The sequence below is a fragment of the Rhea pennata genome, chromosome 22 (assembly GCF_028389875.1).
Source record: "Rhea pennata isolate bPtePen1 chromosome 22, bPtePen1.pri, whole genome shotgun sequence".
Lineage (NCBI taxonomy): Eukaryota > Metazoa > Chordata > Aves > Rheiformes > Rheidae > Rhea > Rhea pennata.
In genome coordinates, this window is record NC_084684.1 from 5112322 (window position 1) to 5128712 (window position 16391).

A 16391-nucleotide genomic window follows, 5' to 3' on the forward strand; every position below is an offset into this window, starting at 1 on the left:
CGGAAAGAAGCACAGCCAACTCCACTTGTAAGGTGAATACAGAGACAGGATAGTCTGCCCCCCCAGTGCCACGCCAGCAGCAGAGGTGGTAACGCACAGACCGTTGCCACATGCCTACCCCTGAAATATGCCAGGCCTCTCGTTACTATACCACTCTAGAACCTCTCATTATGAATGATCTGTTCTTGAAGACATTGATTCTTCCAACATAACGAGGGTGGATTTTAAAAATGCAATTTTCAGAGAACAGCCTCAAGTCTGATAAACAAACCCCCTCCCCTGAGGGAAAAAGAGCTTGCTGAGCAATCCAGGATAGAAAAACTGTCTGACTAGGCACCATAAATCACCCCCATCTCTTCTTCCCTCCACCAAATAGTGAAATAATTATCATTGGATCCATTATAGAAACAAATCTACTTTGCACCCCTGATCTGGCACCACTGGAGATGACGAAAGCCTTCCTCAGGAATTAATTGATCGAGGGATAAACCTGTTAAACATATAGATTTACTGTAAACCAAGACCATTAATTTTAGAGTGTGCTGCAATGCAACAATCTGCTTAACTTCCCAATGGCTGGGATGCACGGGGAATACAAAACACCCTGGTACCTGAGGCCTGATTCTGGTGAGGGAGGGCTAACTGCCTAGTCATCCCAGGCAGGGCCCGGCCAGGAGGTTCAAACTGGCTTGCCTGAGCTTACAGCTCATGCTTCTCATCTCAAAGGAGAGTGTTCTCTAATGTCTTACAATCTCTGTCCTTTGGAGCACACCTGCCCTACTTCTCTCATGAAGCCAGGGTATACAGTATGGTGTGCAGAATACCCTGAAGGCTTTTCAAGGATTATTTTTACTAGCTGCAGCTCCTTCTGCTGTGCTCCTGGGTGGCCACAACCTTTCTTTAGCTGGAGAGAAGAAAGAAAGCTTTTTCAACATCAGCCTCTGCCCCACCAAGACAGGTCAGCCAAGGGAAGCTGCTCAGGGATATCAGGGCCTTCCTTGCATCTCTGGGAGGAGACTGTACCTGTCTTCTCTCCTGTATGTGCTAGAAGGCCAGAAACTAAAACCTAAGGCGCATCACAAATCTTCTTCTAACTATAAGCCAGGGAGGGACTTTGTTTATAGCCTGGACTGGGAGCAAGGTAGAAAGCCATGCAGACAAGGTCAGAAAAACGTTTCCCCCAGTGACGGGAAGAGAGGGATAACAGGGAGTAGAAGCCTCCACAGAGCTGCTATGCACAGAAGTATGAACTCAGACACGCACAAGCACACAGATGAAACTGAGGTACTTATGCAATATGGAGACCAAGAAAAGCATAAGGCAAAGAAAGGAAAGGGAATTTCATCTCCTTCTGTATTCTAGTATCTCTGCAATATCTACAGTGCTGTCCCAATGGTGAAACCAACTCTGGATCCTTTCAGCTGTTTGCGAGAGCAACACCACTAATTTTCACAAAGTAATTCCATTAGCAAACTCAGCAGTGAGGCTCCTTTCCTCTGCCCCACAGCGGTCCAGCATTACGAAAGCCAGAGTGAACTGGGCTAGAAAGTGACCTTGAGAAACCATCAGTTCTACCACTACATCATTTAGTGGTCCACCTTCCTGGGACCACATCTTGAATGTATACAATTTTTGGAAACAGGGGGATCATTCCTGAAATGTGTGATTTAAAAAAGAATATGGTTTTAAAACATTTTATATGCTGGAGAGCAAGGAGGGAGAGCAAGAAAACTAGTGAGCTAATTTTGATTTTAGCAGGCAACCCTCTACCATTACTCATCTTATTTAAGCACATTTCAAATTCTGCCTTTGTCCCTGCCTGGAGCAAAAAGCCTGTAACGGATGGTAATTTCTCCCCAGTTCCCTCATGTGACAAGCCAGGGTAGCACTGGGAGCGCATCTCCTCTTGCACAAAGACGCACAGCCAGCGCTCGCAGCCCCTTTGTCTGGAGCAAAGTGCCACCTTCCGGCGCATGAGACACTCGGCGAAGGACAGTCCTTCGAAGCGCTATTACTCAGGACGTTCCCAAGAGCACTACACCAACCACACCAAGAGCACAAATCAAAGAAAGTGTTCTGAATCGAGAGGTTCCGCTGCATCCCTCTTTACGACCTGATCACATACACTCACCTTGCAAAGCTGAGCTCCACAGAGTACACAAAGAACCAGAGCTCTGGCTCATTCACTCCACCTTTCCACAAGTTGGATACTAAGCACCCCCAAACAGATGCATATCCCTAACGGGCCTCCCAGAAATGTGTAAAATAGTACATTAGGTAAAAAAAAAATTGACTTCCAGGCTGGATTCTTCTCCCTCTCACCTTGTTTAGAAGCACCAGTTGGGTTCTTCCATACCTTCGATTGTTACAGACATACCTACGCCAGGGCACTACAGCACAGAGACAGATCTGTGCTAATTTCAGTTTTGTCAGCACAGCCACTCACACCGAGAACAGATCATCATCGAGTAAGGAACCAGAGATCCTGGGTATAGACTCAAGCAGCTGAAGCCTATGGAGCCATATCATGACAGCAGGAATAGCTGCATGTATTTGAGGTGAAATTGCATACTCCAATACAACCTGTTCCAGAAGTTCCCAAAGGCTTCCAGGGCCAGAGTAGAAAGCCTGTAGAGCAACATTACCTTCAGTATTTCAGTTAAAGGATATCTGCAAAAGGGAAAAGCCATTCATGGCAATCCCTCACCATCTGTTCTTTCTCATCAGGTCACTGTCTAACTCCTCTACTACAACTATCAACAAAACTTAGGTTTAGTTAGTTGCCTCAAGGCCCCATTTGTTTCCCTTGTAGAAACATGGGGTAGCATCCTGAAGAACAGGTGACATGAATCTTTCTCCCTAACACAGTGCATTGGTTTTACTTTGCAGCCACACCATCTAATCCCAGAGGGAAGCTGAACAAACTGTTTTGCATCTCTTCAGGCCAATGATGTCTCATGTACTCTTTTGGCTACCTTGCCCTTCAACTCAGTGTCTCTGAAAGCTAAAGAAAGGACAGTCTTTGAAGTGGACTCCATTTTTCCATGAATAAACTGTCAGCAGATACAAAATAGTTATCAAAACAGCCATGCCAACTTGTAACAGCTAAGAATCTAAATGCTACACATTGTGTAAAGAATGAACCAGAACATTAGACTTAAATCTCCAGAGGACCCTTAGACCCGCAACAACCATTCTGTGAACAACTCAAAATATAGCCCACCTCCAAAACCTCTTGTAGGCTGAACAAACTTTATCAATCCATCTCCCTTGCCCTCAAGGGGTCCCAATCCTACACATATAAAATTCAGTAGTTGTATTCAGCCACTGATTGAGCTAGCAATGTTAACTGAAGATGCCTACAGGCAGTCTACAGTGCAGCATAAATAACCTACAGCTCTTAGGAGAATCCTGCAAACATGTACATATCACCCTACAGAGGGTGGAGGGCCAGGGGAAAGAAATGTGCACCAAATAGCCTTGCTGAAAGTCCTGCAAGACTGTGGCTCTCCTCACCAGATAGTAAGTCATGATTTAGCCACAAAGGAGGATCTGTGGACTTCATATCCTTCATTTCTAACAAAGAGCCTCAGAAGACCCGCTTTGCATAAGGAGAAGCCACAGCCACATAAAACTGACAAAACAAAAGATGAGATCTGGCTGAATACTTCACCTTTTTGTGCCCCTCCTCACTCCCTATCTGCTAATCTACCTACCCCATTTTTATAACCTAGACACTGGCTTTTCTAAGCAAGGAAGCCAGTCTGGGCATCTATTTCTAATTTTCCCACCCTAAAGTCCATTCTGTTGGGCTTGCAAACCTTTGAAGCTTTGTCAAATGCCCATTGTACTTCATGCCAAGCAGTCCTGTACATCACAGATGCTAACAAATTCTATTTGCTGCTGCTGCTGCCAAGCCTCACCCAGTTCACCTTTCCTTGGCCCCAGTTAGCTGATTTATCTGCCTAGACAGGTGGAAAACTGCCTAGACTTGTCCGCAGGACAATTAAAGCTCTGCAACAGCAGTAGGAAGCAGCCTGTTCAGATGGGGGATGGGGAAAGGGATGTATGCATGCTCTAAAGATCATTTAAACCTGCTTATCTTCATCACCATTTGGAGTTTAAGACCAGGCGGGTGGTGTTTTAAAGCCAAGAATCTAGTTACAGAGCTAACAGGATTTCAGAGATCACCAGAGATTCAGAAATTCCCTTTATGACCATTAGTAACAGCAGTTTCAAAGCACAGAAGTTCCATATGCAAACACAGGAACTGGTGGAAAGCAAGCAAGAAATCCTCAGCAGAGACATACTAAAAAGAGTATATGTAATCCCACTCCTTCAACTTCTAACAAATATGTACACACACATACACAGAAAACAAAACAAACATCAAACTATTTAGAGAGCTGGAGATGAGGACTTGATTCTTCTCTTTGCCACAGTCTCTTCGGAGGTCCTAAAGCAAGTCAGTACATTTTCCATGCCACTTTGTACACTCCCACAGAATATACAATTACTGGCGGCTATTAAATGTTCATCTCCCAGCTTGGTCATCTCACTGCACACACTATCAGAATGGGATCCTACTATAGCCAGTGGAACAGATTCCTCTGTGGTTTTTGTTCCTGGAGACAGTTCTTCAGATATAAAGTACCATATGCTTTTTTAGGAGAGGAGAATTGGAATAGGCATTGAAGTTAATTCGCTGTACTGCTTTGGGTCTCCAACTCTCCACTAGACAATAACATGAGTGCATGAGTTATCCAGAAACGGCACCTGGCCACACAAACATTGTAAATATTCTGGAAAGTAGAGGAAGAGGCATTTCACATGCTATGTTTATTTTCTATTTTCACAGCCGGCAACACTTTGCTACTTTTGAGTCCACCCCAGAAACGGCAGCAGTTTGACACTGGGTCACAAACCAGATGGTCCTTCTTCTATACACGAGCCCATGAAAGGGCTGGAACTGAAATTCCTTACAATGAAGAGTTGGGTGCAGTATAGGTTATTCTCCCCTAAGCTGTCTCACCAGCTAACCATACAGGTGACAAATTCAAACCTTTGTACATAGTATCTGAAACATAAACCTGTGATCTTAGCTAATGAAACAAAGCGGTCCTGGCTTCCTCTGAAACAATCTCCCAATGCTCTCAGAAAACATGGTCACACAGTGCGTTTCTAAATGGAAAAATTCTATCAAATGTATCTCAAAAAAGCAACTCCCTCTGACTCCTTACACTGTAAGGTTAAATCCAAATCATGCACAGTAACATCCCTTGGTAACTGTTCTGCCATACCAGTTCCTCAGGGAAGAGGAGGAGGCATCGTCAAGAGAAGTTAAAAAAACAAAAAAGTCCTACTTACTTTATACAGCCAATGATAACCTGCGTCAAAGGGTAAATCAACGGCTCCATGACTTCACTGGGATAGATGGTGCTCAGAACCCGACACCAAAAATACAGGCAGTGAATATACTGCCAGTTATAAACAGACTGGAAGTTCTCCTGCAAAAAGAGAGAGGGACACAAATGCAAACTTGAAAATCAGGCTTTTGAGTTCACTTCGGTTTCTTCACCAGACTCCAGTTTTATTCAGCATTCTCCAGGAGGACAGGCTCTAGTGTTCAGAGAGGGACAGCTAACATCCTAGCTGTGACTTTGATGCTAGTGGCTCTGACTCACCAACCAGCAAGTTCAGATGCATGCACGAAGCTTCGTCAATACTATGATTTGGTGCTATTTAGTGCCTTGAAACAAATAATGAACAACACGTAGACCGCCTTTCTTAACAAGTACAGCTCATTTGAGAAGGATGGTCTAATGACCCAGCTCACAGCAGATGGTGAGATGCGGCCAAGCATCAGAAAGCCTCCAACTTTTCTGTCTACACATAGTCATTGGTACACTCCCTGGTCTCCCACAGGCAACAAAGCTGGAAGGTAATTCTACAACAGCCTTGTAGTTTGCCTTACGCACACCAGAGAGGGAAGGAATTAAAAAAAGGCAAGCACGTAAATAAAGCTACAGTGCAGAACGAACGCAGAGAGTGGAAACCCTAGATGAATTTCCTGTAAGCTTCAGTTTCCTTTGGTTGTTATGTCCTTCCCACTAGAGGTTTCCTTTCCCTCAGTTGTAGTAACCAAAATCACCCTTGAGCAGTGGTTTAACTTGCTGAGGGACACACCCCACTGCTTTTGAAAGGCAATGCCTACTGCTTATTTTAAGGATTTTTCCTACAAGCATTCACTGTCTGAGCAAGCACCAAATGATCAGCCCAGCACCAGTTTACAAAACTCAACATTCCTTCCTCCTGTAGTTACCAAAAAAAAAAAAGGGGGGGGGGTCCTAGTAGTAATGTCTTTTGCAACTGCAGAGTGAAGATGACAGACAGTAAAAGCAAGAACAAATTTGCAGCTTTTCATAAGCCAGGCTTCATGGTTACCAACACAAATAATGCAAGAGGCCAGCTTTGTGTCTAATATGCAGTGATACTCAAGCAGCAAACTATTCAGGTGGCTTAGTGGTATGGGGAAGTGCAGGCCAAGTTTTCCACAAATCCAAGATGTAGCTTTCATGAATATTTGGACAAGCCCTTCCCCTCTCTCCCTGCCATAACAGCCCACAGTAACTAGATTAAATAAAAGCCCAGAAGAGTGCAGAAGTCCCTTAAGGACACCCTTTCCAGAGAGTTCTACACGCTCACGTAGCCCCCGTAATCCAGAGAACTGCTCCAACTGAGGGTCTTACGAGACTGTGCTTAATGAGGGGCCTCAGCCCAAACTCGCATCTCAGACTTTCAAAGTCCAGGTCACCTCCTCTTTTGCATGGATGAAGAAAGACGTATAGCCTGGAACAAGGACAGAAGTCCTGAATTGCAGCTATTGGTGCAAGCCTTTTGGTAGGGACGTAGGCTGCAGCTGGACAAGGCAGCACTCTCCTAGCAAGTCACTATTTGTGAGATGCATCAAGAAGTCTGTTCTCACCTTCCCTTGCACAATGGATAAGCAAACTGCTCTCATAATCCACCTTCCACAACCACCCACTGCTCAATTTAAATTGGCTTGCTGCTGAGGTTTGTGCATTTTGGTCATGCTGATGTCATTTAAAGTTCCCACAGCCTTCCCCAGCTGTGAAATCAAGGAGATTTAGGTCTTGTCTGGGACAGGGCTGAGGGTGCAAGAAGCCAACACAATCCAATTAGGGTATATACAGCCCAGACTTCATTTATCTCTGCTCAGTTTATCCCCATGTCTGCAGAGCCAGGAGATTTAACTGATCACCAATCCTGCAATATTCGGAAGCAGCCAAACCATTAATCTATACGAGTCTGTTTTGCTAAACATAAATAAAGCCAGGATTAGCAATCTGACTCAGATTTGCCAGGTCAGATCGGAGGTGGCAGAACGCAGGGCAGCTCCCAACTGTCCGAGCTGCTTTGCTCAAAGAAGCCTTCCAAATAGCATGGATAGGAAAAAGTAGCTACTGAGAAGATGGGGCAGATGCACCAAGGGCATTGCACTGAAAAGATGCACACACTAGGCTGATTCCTAATCTTCTTTACTCTGAGGCTTTGCAAAAGTGGCTGCCAACACCAGTTTCACAAACAAAGGGAAAAAGTATGCCAAACACTCTTGCAAGCGAGGGAGAGAAAAATGGCTCCTACTCTGCAGTGATATGTTCTCTCCTTCTATATCGGTTTGGATTTTCAATATGGAAACAAAGAATGTTCACTGGCAGCTGTCAGGTGAGTTCTGAACTTCCCCGCCATAGGGCGGAACAATTCCTTAGCACATCATGAAATGGATCAGACAAGTACTGACGCTTTATAGTCCTGAAAGGCATGACATGGCTGCTATAATTTTCCCTTCTCCACAGATTTCCTGTAGAAGGGTACTCCTTCCACACTGATGGGCACCTACCTTCTTCTTTATGGTCATGGCACTGCGCAGGTGAATAGCAAGCTGACGGATATAGATGAAGGCATGCTGGTAAGAGGTATGTGTGTCCAGGGCATACAATTCCGTCAGTGTCCGCTGCATGAAGTTGATCATGGGCAGGACGTTGGGGGATGTGAATCTGGAATTCTTCACAAATGCGATGTACATTTGCTGTGAGGAAGAGGGGATGAGATAAAACCCCATAAAACAGTCGGAACACAACCAGTCTTTCATCAACCTTTCCCTCCCCAGGTATTCCCAAACTGTGAAAGGAGCGTTTCTTTTGCAAGCCTTTTGAAGGTATAGGCAAAAATAACAACCCAGCCTGCTCCTCCTTCAGCAGAAACAGGGAAGAGAGTACGATTGCACCCGTACATTGTTTACCACAGAGCTTGAAGATGCCCCTACCATTGCTCCTCCACAAGAAGAAAGAAAGGAACTGTGAGATGGCTTTGAGCCATAGATGCTTGTAACTGGCTGCAGCAGGTAACACAATTCTTCTTCTATAACAGTGGTTATAAGCCTAAGCAAATTACTGTATGATAATTTGGGAACTCCAGCCACCAGATGAAACATCAGAGCAGCTCAACAGCACTGCTGATGTGTTAGCACTTGAAGAAAGTCTTCGATAATTTGGTGGATGAGTGTTCATCCTGCAATTACATGAGCACGATAGGCCTATGTGCCTCCAGCAGGAATGACAGCGAGAATATGAAGGATCTCATTCTTCCGCCTCACACAGTTTCTTCCCTGTACAATTTTCTAGTGTAGTCAGCATCACCTCCAGCACCTGCCCTGCCTTGTACGTTACAGCTCATGCCCTAACGTGTTTGCATGTAATTTCAGAAACAGCTGCAGAGTAAAGCAAGCACCAGCCTTACCTTAAGCAAAGGACTTAGGTACATCTCTTTCTTGTGACGGCAGATCTTGTTCAGCACTAGGAAGGCCAATACCCTCACTGTTTCCTCACCTGTGCTCCACAGATGAATTGCTTGCTGGAGAGGAAAAGAAAAAGATGCAGATAAGTGAAGGAACAAAGAGTATCTCCTCATAACAGAGGCTTTAGTCACAAAAATGCAAGGGAAGGGGAAGGTAACAAGGATAGCTGATTGTTACCACAGAACCGATCATAAGAGAACCTCAAACTCTAGTTGTGAAATCACATAAAAGGGTAAGGCTGGTGTTCCCATGAAGAGTCAGAGGAAACCATCCCAAACTAGCACTTCTGAAACACACACATCTTTATTTACATGCCCAAATACAGTTTTAAGCTTCTGACTACAGGCACCAGTCTTTGCATATGATTCAGTCTCCTGGGCTTTGCAAAGATTCCTCATCAACTCCTAGAAAGCAACACACTAAACAACACATCTGGCCAGTACATTCCCCAAATCAAAAGAAGTCATCTGCATGTCTCCCACTAACTTCTGCAGGATACAAGCAACATCTGAGGTACAATCAACTTCAGTTTAAGCGATTGCCCACCAGGAGCACACTCCAGTTCTGGCCATGAACATCATACTCTGGTATGATAAGTACATGACTCTGGACAGGGGAGACCAGGGTTTGTTTCCTGGATTTATCAGTGTTTCTTACCACTTAGCAAATCAGAACTAATTAGCTTATCTTCACTAGTGGGCTCTAGAGGAAACACAGAAGATTCTGGCTATACTGCAGGGTTGGATATACCTTCCCTACTGTAGCATTTAGCACAGACCTTTAGATACGAGGCACAGGTCTCTCTCATCACTGTATGCTAGCCATTGTTAGAATCAAAGGATTCCCAAATTAATTTAAACGTTGCGTTGCTGCCCTTTATTTAAATACCACCCTGTTGCCCTCTTCTGCTCCTCCACGCCTATTGCTGTTCATAAGCACTCAGCAGTTGTGACTAAATTGCCACAAAAATATTCCACCTCCAACTCCTTAGAGTGAAATATTATCACAGATTTATACCCAGACACAGCACAGAGGCAGCAATTACTCCATTTGGGATGAGGAAACAGACAGTTTCCCCAGAACACCTCCATGTCACTTTGCATAGCGATTAGCAGCAACTATATGCAGCCACATGCCCACTCCACTCACCTCACTGAAAGCTGCATGGTATCAGAAGGCCTGAAAGGCATTGATCCCTTCTGAGACCAAAAGAAAAGCAAGGGAAAAGGAATCTAAGAAACCGGATTGTCATGCGACCTAGCCCAAACACCATGAGATTCATCTCAAGGGGTAGAAAAAAATACCTCAGATCTAAATGACGTTCCACAGCTTGTCACCTTACCTTGAGAAGTATACGGCACTGTTTTGGAAAGGACAAATAGTAAGGTACTATGGAGTTGACATGCTGAAGGACTGCTGCTCCAACAGAGGCTTCTGTTAAACAAGACAGGAGCTACAGGGAAAAGCATAACATGATACCAGTCAGTTTGTAGTCCCCATCACCTCCTTCTTTACCATTGTTTTAAGCAGCTGCACTTTGCTGTTTCCAAGTACCTCTATGGTACAAAAGGACTGGAAGGAAGCCCAAACAAACCCCCAGTAGTATCAGGAATGGAACAGGCCCATGCCAGGGTAAATAAATTTTCTGAAAAGCGTACCTTGCAAACGTGAACTCAGGCTACTGGACTTGTATGGCCACTAGCACCTGAGGTCATCACATGAAAGCTGGCATGGGAATATGCAATAACTCAGTCTACTTGCAGTTTGAGACACCTTACAGAAGACATGATACCAGCACCTTTGCCATCTCACTGCAAAGGTTCAATTAAGACACCTTCAGCTAACACAAGGCTTGCAAATAGACCACCTGAATTATCTGGTGATTTTACCAATATTTCTTTAATAGAAAGCTGGAATACCACGTGAGTATCAAGAGGTTAACTCCAGCTCAAGTAACAGGTTAGACACAGATTGCTTAACAAACATCGTCTTGGTATTTTTGAGTTGTTCAGATCAGTTCACCTGGAGCTAAACCCAAGCAGAGGAGTCTATAGTTTCTGTTTTGAAGGCACAATGTTAAAACCAAAGTCATTTCAATTTGAAAGAGGTCCTGCCTGGTGAAATGCCTCCTCTTGCCTGAAATCTCAGTGGCCAGAAGCAGAGGGAATTTTTCTGCTTTTTCTTCCTTGTGGTACCCCTTCACTGCAAGAATTCTGAATTCTGCAAGTCTCTTGCAAAGTCCCTCTGATACCAACAAGAAAGGATGATACATTGTTCAGAATCTACTAAGCCAGATAAAATTGCAGTGAAGCCTAGGATCAGGGGTGCTTAAATGTAAGCACAGGACCAGAGACTATTTTAATGCAACTGAATTGTCTGCTTTTCCTTCTTGCTTTTTCCTAATACAGTCCTTAGTCCTGCTGCTGGCGAGAGGCACCAAGACTTGAGGAAAAAGCTATCCTGCTTTGCAGATCAAAATGCTGCCTTCTGCTAAGTCATTCTGGCAGTTCAAAGTTAAAGGACCTCAGCACTTTCTTTATCTCTCCCTATGTCTCCTTCTGTCAGCTTCTGAAGGATGAGCATTTAAATTTTTTTTGAAAATATTCCACATTTTGGGGCATATAATGAAGTGATCTCTCAGCTTCATCTTCAAAAAAAAATTGTTGGGGGTGGGGAGAGAAAGAGGCAAGGAGAAGGATTTTCCTGCAGAAATAAGCCGTGTCGTCACTGAAACACAAGCCACAAGCAACTTGGCATAGATGGGATGTCCTAAGATGATGAAGCATAATCTTACTTGGAGATAGCTTCTGCAAGGAGCAGAGATTATCAGTACAACCTCTTAGTATTTACTGTAAGAAGAGGGAAGATCATAATGACAAAAATTACATTAAATAGGTAGAATGCAGAGCATAGCACTGCAAACTACTTTGAATTCAATTTTTTGGGCAGAGAGAAATTAAAGACAGAAAACTGTCAGAACATTAACCCAGCCCTCTTTACAGGCTACTTTCATCCAAACATCCTAAGGGCCCTCAAATCTTTAGTTAGATCAAGTATTTCCAAAAGCTAACACAGATAGGGAAGCAGGCAAATTTGCAAGTCACAGATGCCCAAGGCATGAAGACTCAATGAGATGCAGTGGGAAGAAGCAAACTCAGCTAGTGAATCTTATCTTCCACTACACAGAAAGGCACAGAAACAAGATCTGAAGTTACCAGTTTTGTAGAGGGTGACTTCCTAGCCATTAACTAGAGTAATTGCTTCTTCAAGAAGAGCAGCTGAGGCTACAAATACCATTATCTGCTTTAACCGGCTTCTTGATAGTTAGGCTGTACTTTTAGTCATGTTGGTGGTAGATGTGAAAGCCCATCTGCCTTTTTCCAACATAGCTTAAACAAAAGCCCAGTGATGCACAGACTGAAAAATGTAAACATGCTGAAGTTTCTTACTTGGATAGTGCAGCTCAGGTACACTTTTATGTCCAATCGCAGCTTGCTCCAAAGCGGACTGGTAGAAGGGAGGACCATTCTGAAAATTAAAAAAATGAAACAAAATAATAAAAAGACTTCAGCAGCACAAACAACAGTGAGTCAGTGAGAAACAGTGAGTTTCTTGGCATGGCCAGTGAGCAAAACCAATTTCTGGTGAAACAAGAAGAAAATAAATCCAAACTAAAACGCAGCTTTGTTATGGGTGAAAAGAAATACCTCTATTCTGTAAAATGAGGACTGAAACACAGCACTGAAAAATTTAATTCAAATGGAAGTAGAGCTTCCCAACAGAGGATCCAGTCCTCTACAAGCTTTATATAGAGAACTGTGACAACCAGAAAGCCTGGAAAGGGTATCTCTGAATCCCCCACAGTTGATCTTATCTCATCTTCTGCTCAGAGGCTGCTGCTTGAGAAGAGAGGCCTGGCTTGTAGCAAGAAAGGCCATTACTGGGACTACACCAGCTGGGAGACATTTGTTCAGTCTTTTCTGAACTTTTGACATGGCATTCATGAAGTAATAATTGCCCCAAGTCCTAGGACAGGCCAAAATTCAGACACAATTCAAACTAGTCATGCCTGCAGAGTCAAAAAAAGGTTGGCATTTGCAGCCAGCACTCGAGTATCCTCTGCAGTCAGCGCACAAGGAATTTGGATTTACTCCTTGGACTGGGCATCACCACCAAATGGTAACCCAGAGCTAGTGTTTGGGAAGAGTTGCCATTTTTTCCAGCTTCACAGACAGGTTTCAGGTCTGAAAAAGCCTAATCAGTACTCCTTCACTTGCCACTCTCAGGTCCTCTCACACTTACTTTAGTTTACTCTTTGGGGCTTTTAGCAGAAGAAGTTTCTGCAGACAGCTGAAGAGGTCCCGGATGCAGAATGACACCAGGGCATTGAACACTAGTTAAAAAAAGGAGGAAGAAAAAAAATAGTAAAGGATTTTCAAGATATTTTCCATTTATTCCTGTTTCACAGCTAATCTGAAAAGAGCTCCCCAAAGCGCTGAGGCCAGTAACTTCCATAGCAGAACTGGGGAGTTCCCAAAAACTTCTAGAAAACATCAATTTGTCTTACCCTACAATTCTTATCTGAATGGCAAGATCACAACTGACAGTTTTGTGGAACATGGGTCATCTCTTTGCTTTCTGAACAAACAGCATCAGCCACAACAGAAGTCCAACCCATGACTAGAGCTCTATACTATTATCACTCTCCTCAAAAAGATATGTTTTTTTTTCTTTAGATAGTCACAGCAATGCAGACAGAAGTTCTGTGCAGTGCCTTGCATTAAACAATGAGATTTTACAGAAAGCAAAAATGAGTAAGTCCTATGCCGGGCAAGGAAGAATTAAGGAGGACATGTTTTACTCAGGTAAAAGGCCTGTAAAAGGCTCCTCCCCATGCTTAGCCTTACTCTTTTCCCATAGCCCAAACTTCCCTACCGAATGACTTCCCTTCTTGCATAGAAGTATGGTGAAAAACTCACCTGCAGCATCAGTAACTTGGAATTTGCTGGGATCAGCCCCACCATCATCACCTTTGGTGGTTGCTACAGATGCTTTAAAGGCTTGCGTGATTTCATGGAAAAGTTTTGGTGTTAGTTGTTTCTGGGGAAAGAAGAAAAGGGACTGCTGTAGAGAAAAAGCAAGTAATATTCTAGAACTCTGAAGCGCTTTACTGGGACAGGAACATCGATATATATTTTAACTTTGATTGCAAAGTAACTCCATCCTTTAATGGAAAGGAAAACGTCAACACAGTTAACAAATGGTAGTGCCTTTCACTTGCTCTAAAATGGATTTGTAAGGCTTATAAATGGTTGGGCATTGAAAAGCAATGACTTAGCTGCAAACAATTGCCTGCTTTTACCTTACCCTCTCCATCTTAGTCAGGGGCAGCAAGTTGTCCCATGGCTGCTCTAATGTGACTTTAAAAAGCTCTCGGAGCTGTCAAAGGAACAGTGCTTAGCAAGGGGATGAGTAAATGAAAAATTAATCATTCTGACCTCTGAGTCACTCAAATTTTTCTAGCCTTAGCCTCAGATGGAGTGTGGATACTCCAATCACGTGGCCCAAACAAAAAATGCAGACAAGTCGTTCTGAAGTAACAAATGTGCTTTGAATGTGACTTTTTCACCATCTTCTCTGTGTCTGAATAAACCAAAAGTTGGTCTTTTAAAGATCATATTTTGAGCAGCATCTTAACAGAGAACATGTAAGTGTCTTGTATTCTATCTCTCTGCTCACCTCTGCAGCTTTTTTCCATTTTTCAACCATTTTCAAGCTCACGGGGATGAAATCAACTTTCTTCTGTTTGACTGTGTCATGTTCTTCCTCATCTTCATCACTTGCTTCCTAAAGAAATTGGTATCAAGACTGAGAAAAGGCTTGTACAGTTATTTTTGGCCCCATTTATTTCACAGAGTAGCAACTGAAGGTACTTGTGGGTGGTGGAGGAAGGTTTATTTAGGCTGTTCTCAACACTGTGTAAAGCAGTAACAAAAGTCTTAAAAACACTAAGAAAGCTACTTCAGTCCTGCAACTTTGCTCCGTAAATACAACATGCAATACCTTAAATAAGGAGGAAGTGTATTACTTTAAGTAAAACAACTTCTAATTTGGAAAGAGAATAACAAAGCCATAGGGAAAACACATTCCAAGGCTTTGCTTTCAGTCTTAAACATAATCCTCATACTTGGTTTACATCCACAGCTGACTTCAGAGTTACAAGCCTGCACAGCTGCAGTTGGTCTTTAGGGAGGCCCTTTCCTAGCCACCATAAGCCCAAATACATTCAATACTGGCACAAACTCAAACACTTAACACGTAAGTATTTAAAAGCATTTAAGCCAACATTCCAAAACAAGGCCTAGTACCTCCAGTGTATCAGGTGGCACGTGTAACCCCTCCTCCTCATCGTCAGAACTGTCTGAAGCATCAAAATTCAGAAGAGTGCGATCGTTTTCCTCCAAAAACTTATAAAATTCAGGATCTTTGTCCTTCAGCCGGGAGAGCTGATCTTTATGTTCGGATGCCTTCCCCTTCTTCCTGGTAGGTAAGAATTAACACGTGCACATTCATCGCTCAAACATCAGATGCTCTAGGAGAAAGCAACTTCTGGGCACTAAATCACACCTGAAGCTGATCTGAACGCTGACGGTTTTGTCTGGGCTGGGGTCACAGTTCTGTGGCCATTTTAGCCTCTGTTTTAGAGAGCTTGACAGGTATTATTTAAGCCGTATTTAAGAAAGCTTAAGAGCAAATTATCAGATTCTATTGGGTTGATGCATATACTGACCGAGGGTCTTGAAAACACCTTGCAAAAAGACAAAACCAAAACAAAACCAAAAAAAACCCACCCCACTCTACTCCTCAGGGTTACTGTTACAGGCTTTTTATAAAGATAACTGAGAACTACGCTATTAGAGGAACCTACCATACCAGAAAGCTTAGTAAAGCCTTACCTGGTAATAAATATTTTTTTTTTCTACTAACGGTCAGCAGTGTCTAAACACCGTTTCGTCACTCCCAACCTGCACACGCTCCCCAAATCTTTAAGCAAGGGTCAGTCCGCACAAACCGAGGGAACCCGGCGGCCTCGCTAAGCGCCGGAGCGCTCGGAGGGCCCGCGGGCGGCGAGGCCGGCTCCGCGGGGCCGCCGCCGCCGAGGAACGCGCCGCGCCGCTCACCTCGCGCCGCCCGCCGCCGCCATGCTGCCCGCCGCCATGCTGCCCGCCGCGCCGGCACTTCCGCTCCCACAAGGCCCCGCGCGGCCGCGGCTGCCGCGGGGCGCCGAGCGGCCGGGCCGGGCCGGGCCGGGCCGGGCCGGGGCGGCGCAGCGCGGCCCGCGCAGCCCCGCGGCCCCGCGCCCCGCGGCGGTCGGGCCCGGGCCCCGCGCGGCCGCAGCTGGCCGCCTCCCGCGCTGCGCTGCGCCGCGCTGCGCCGCGCCCCGCCGGGGCGGAGCGGCGCGGCGGCGGCGGCGGCGGCGGGGTTATTCCGGGTGAGGCAGGAAGCCGCCGCC

General features: G+C 44.6%; 1 protein-coding gene across 1 annotated transcript in view; it reads right to left on the reverse strand.

The window, feature by feature from the left end:
- The window catches only part of NOC2L (NOC2 like nucleolar associated transcriptional repressor), a 54329-nt gene extending 38181 nt beyond the window's left edge, over positions 1–16148 (reverse strand). The window contains exons 1-10 of the mRNA XM_062593752.1: positions 16060–16148; positions 15247–15418; positions 14618–14725; positions 13858–13978; positions 13181–13271; positions 12328–12406; positions 10221–10331; positions 8821–8934; positions 7922–8110; positions 5368–5507 (exon numbers count right to left, since the gene is read on the reverse strand). Coding sequence (XP_062449736.1) covers positions 5368–5507; positions 7922–8110; positions 8821–8934; positions 10221–10331; positions 12328–12406; positions 13181–13271; positions 13858–13978; positions 14618–14725; positions 15247–15418; positions 16060–16097 — 1163 coding nt within the window. The 5' untranslated portion in view covers positions 16098–16148. The remainder of the gene's footprint in view (positions 1–5367; positions 5508–7921; positions 8111–8820; positions 8935–10220; positions 10332–12327; positions 12407–13180; positions 13272–13857; positions 13979–14617; positions 14726–15246; positions 15419–16059) is intronic.
- Between the last annotated feature and the right edge of the window lie 243 nt (positions 16149–16391).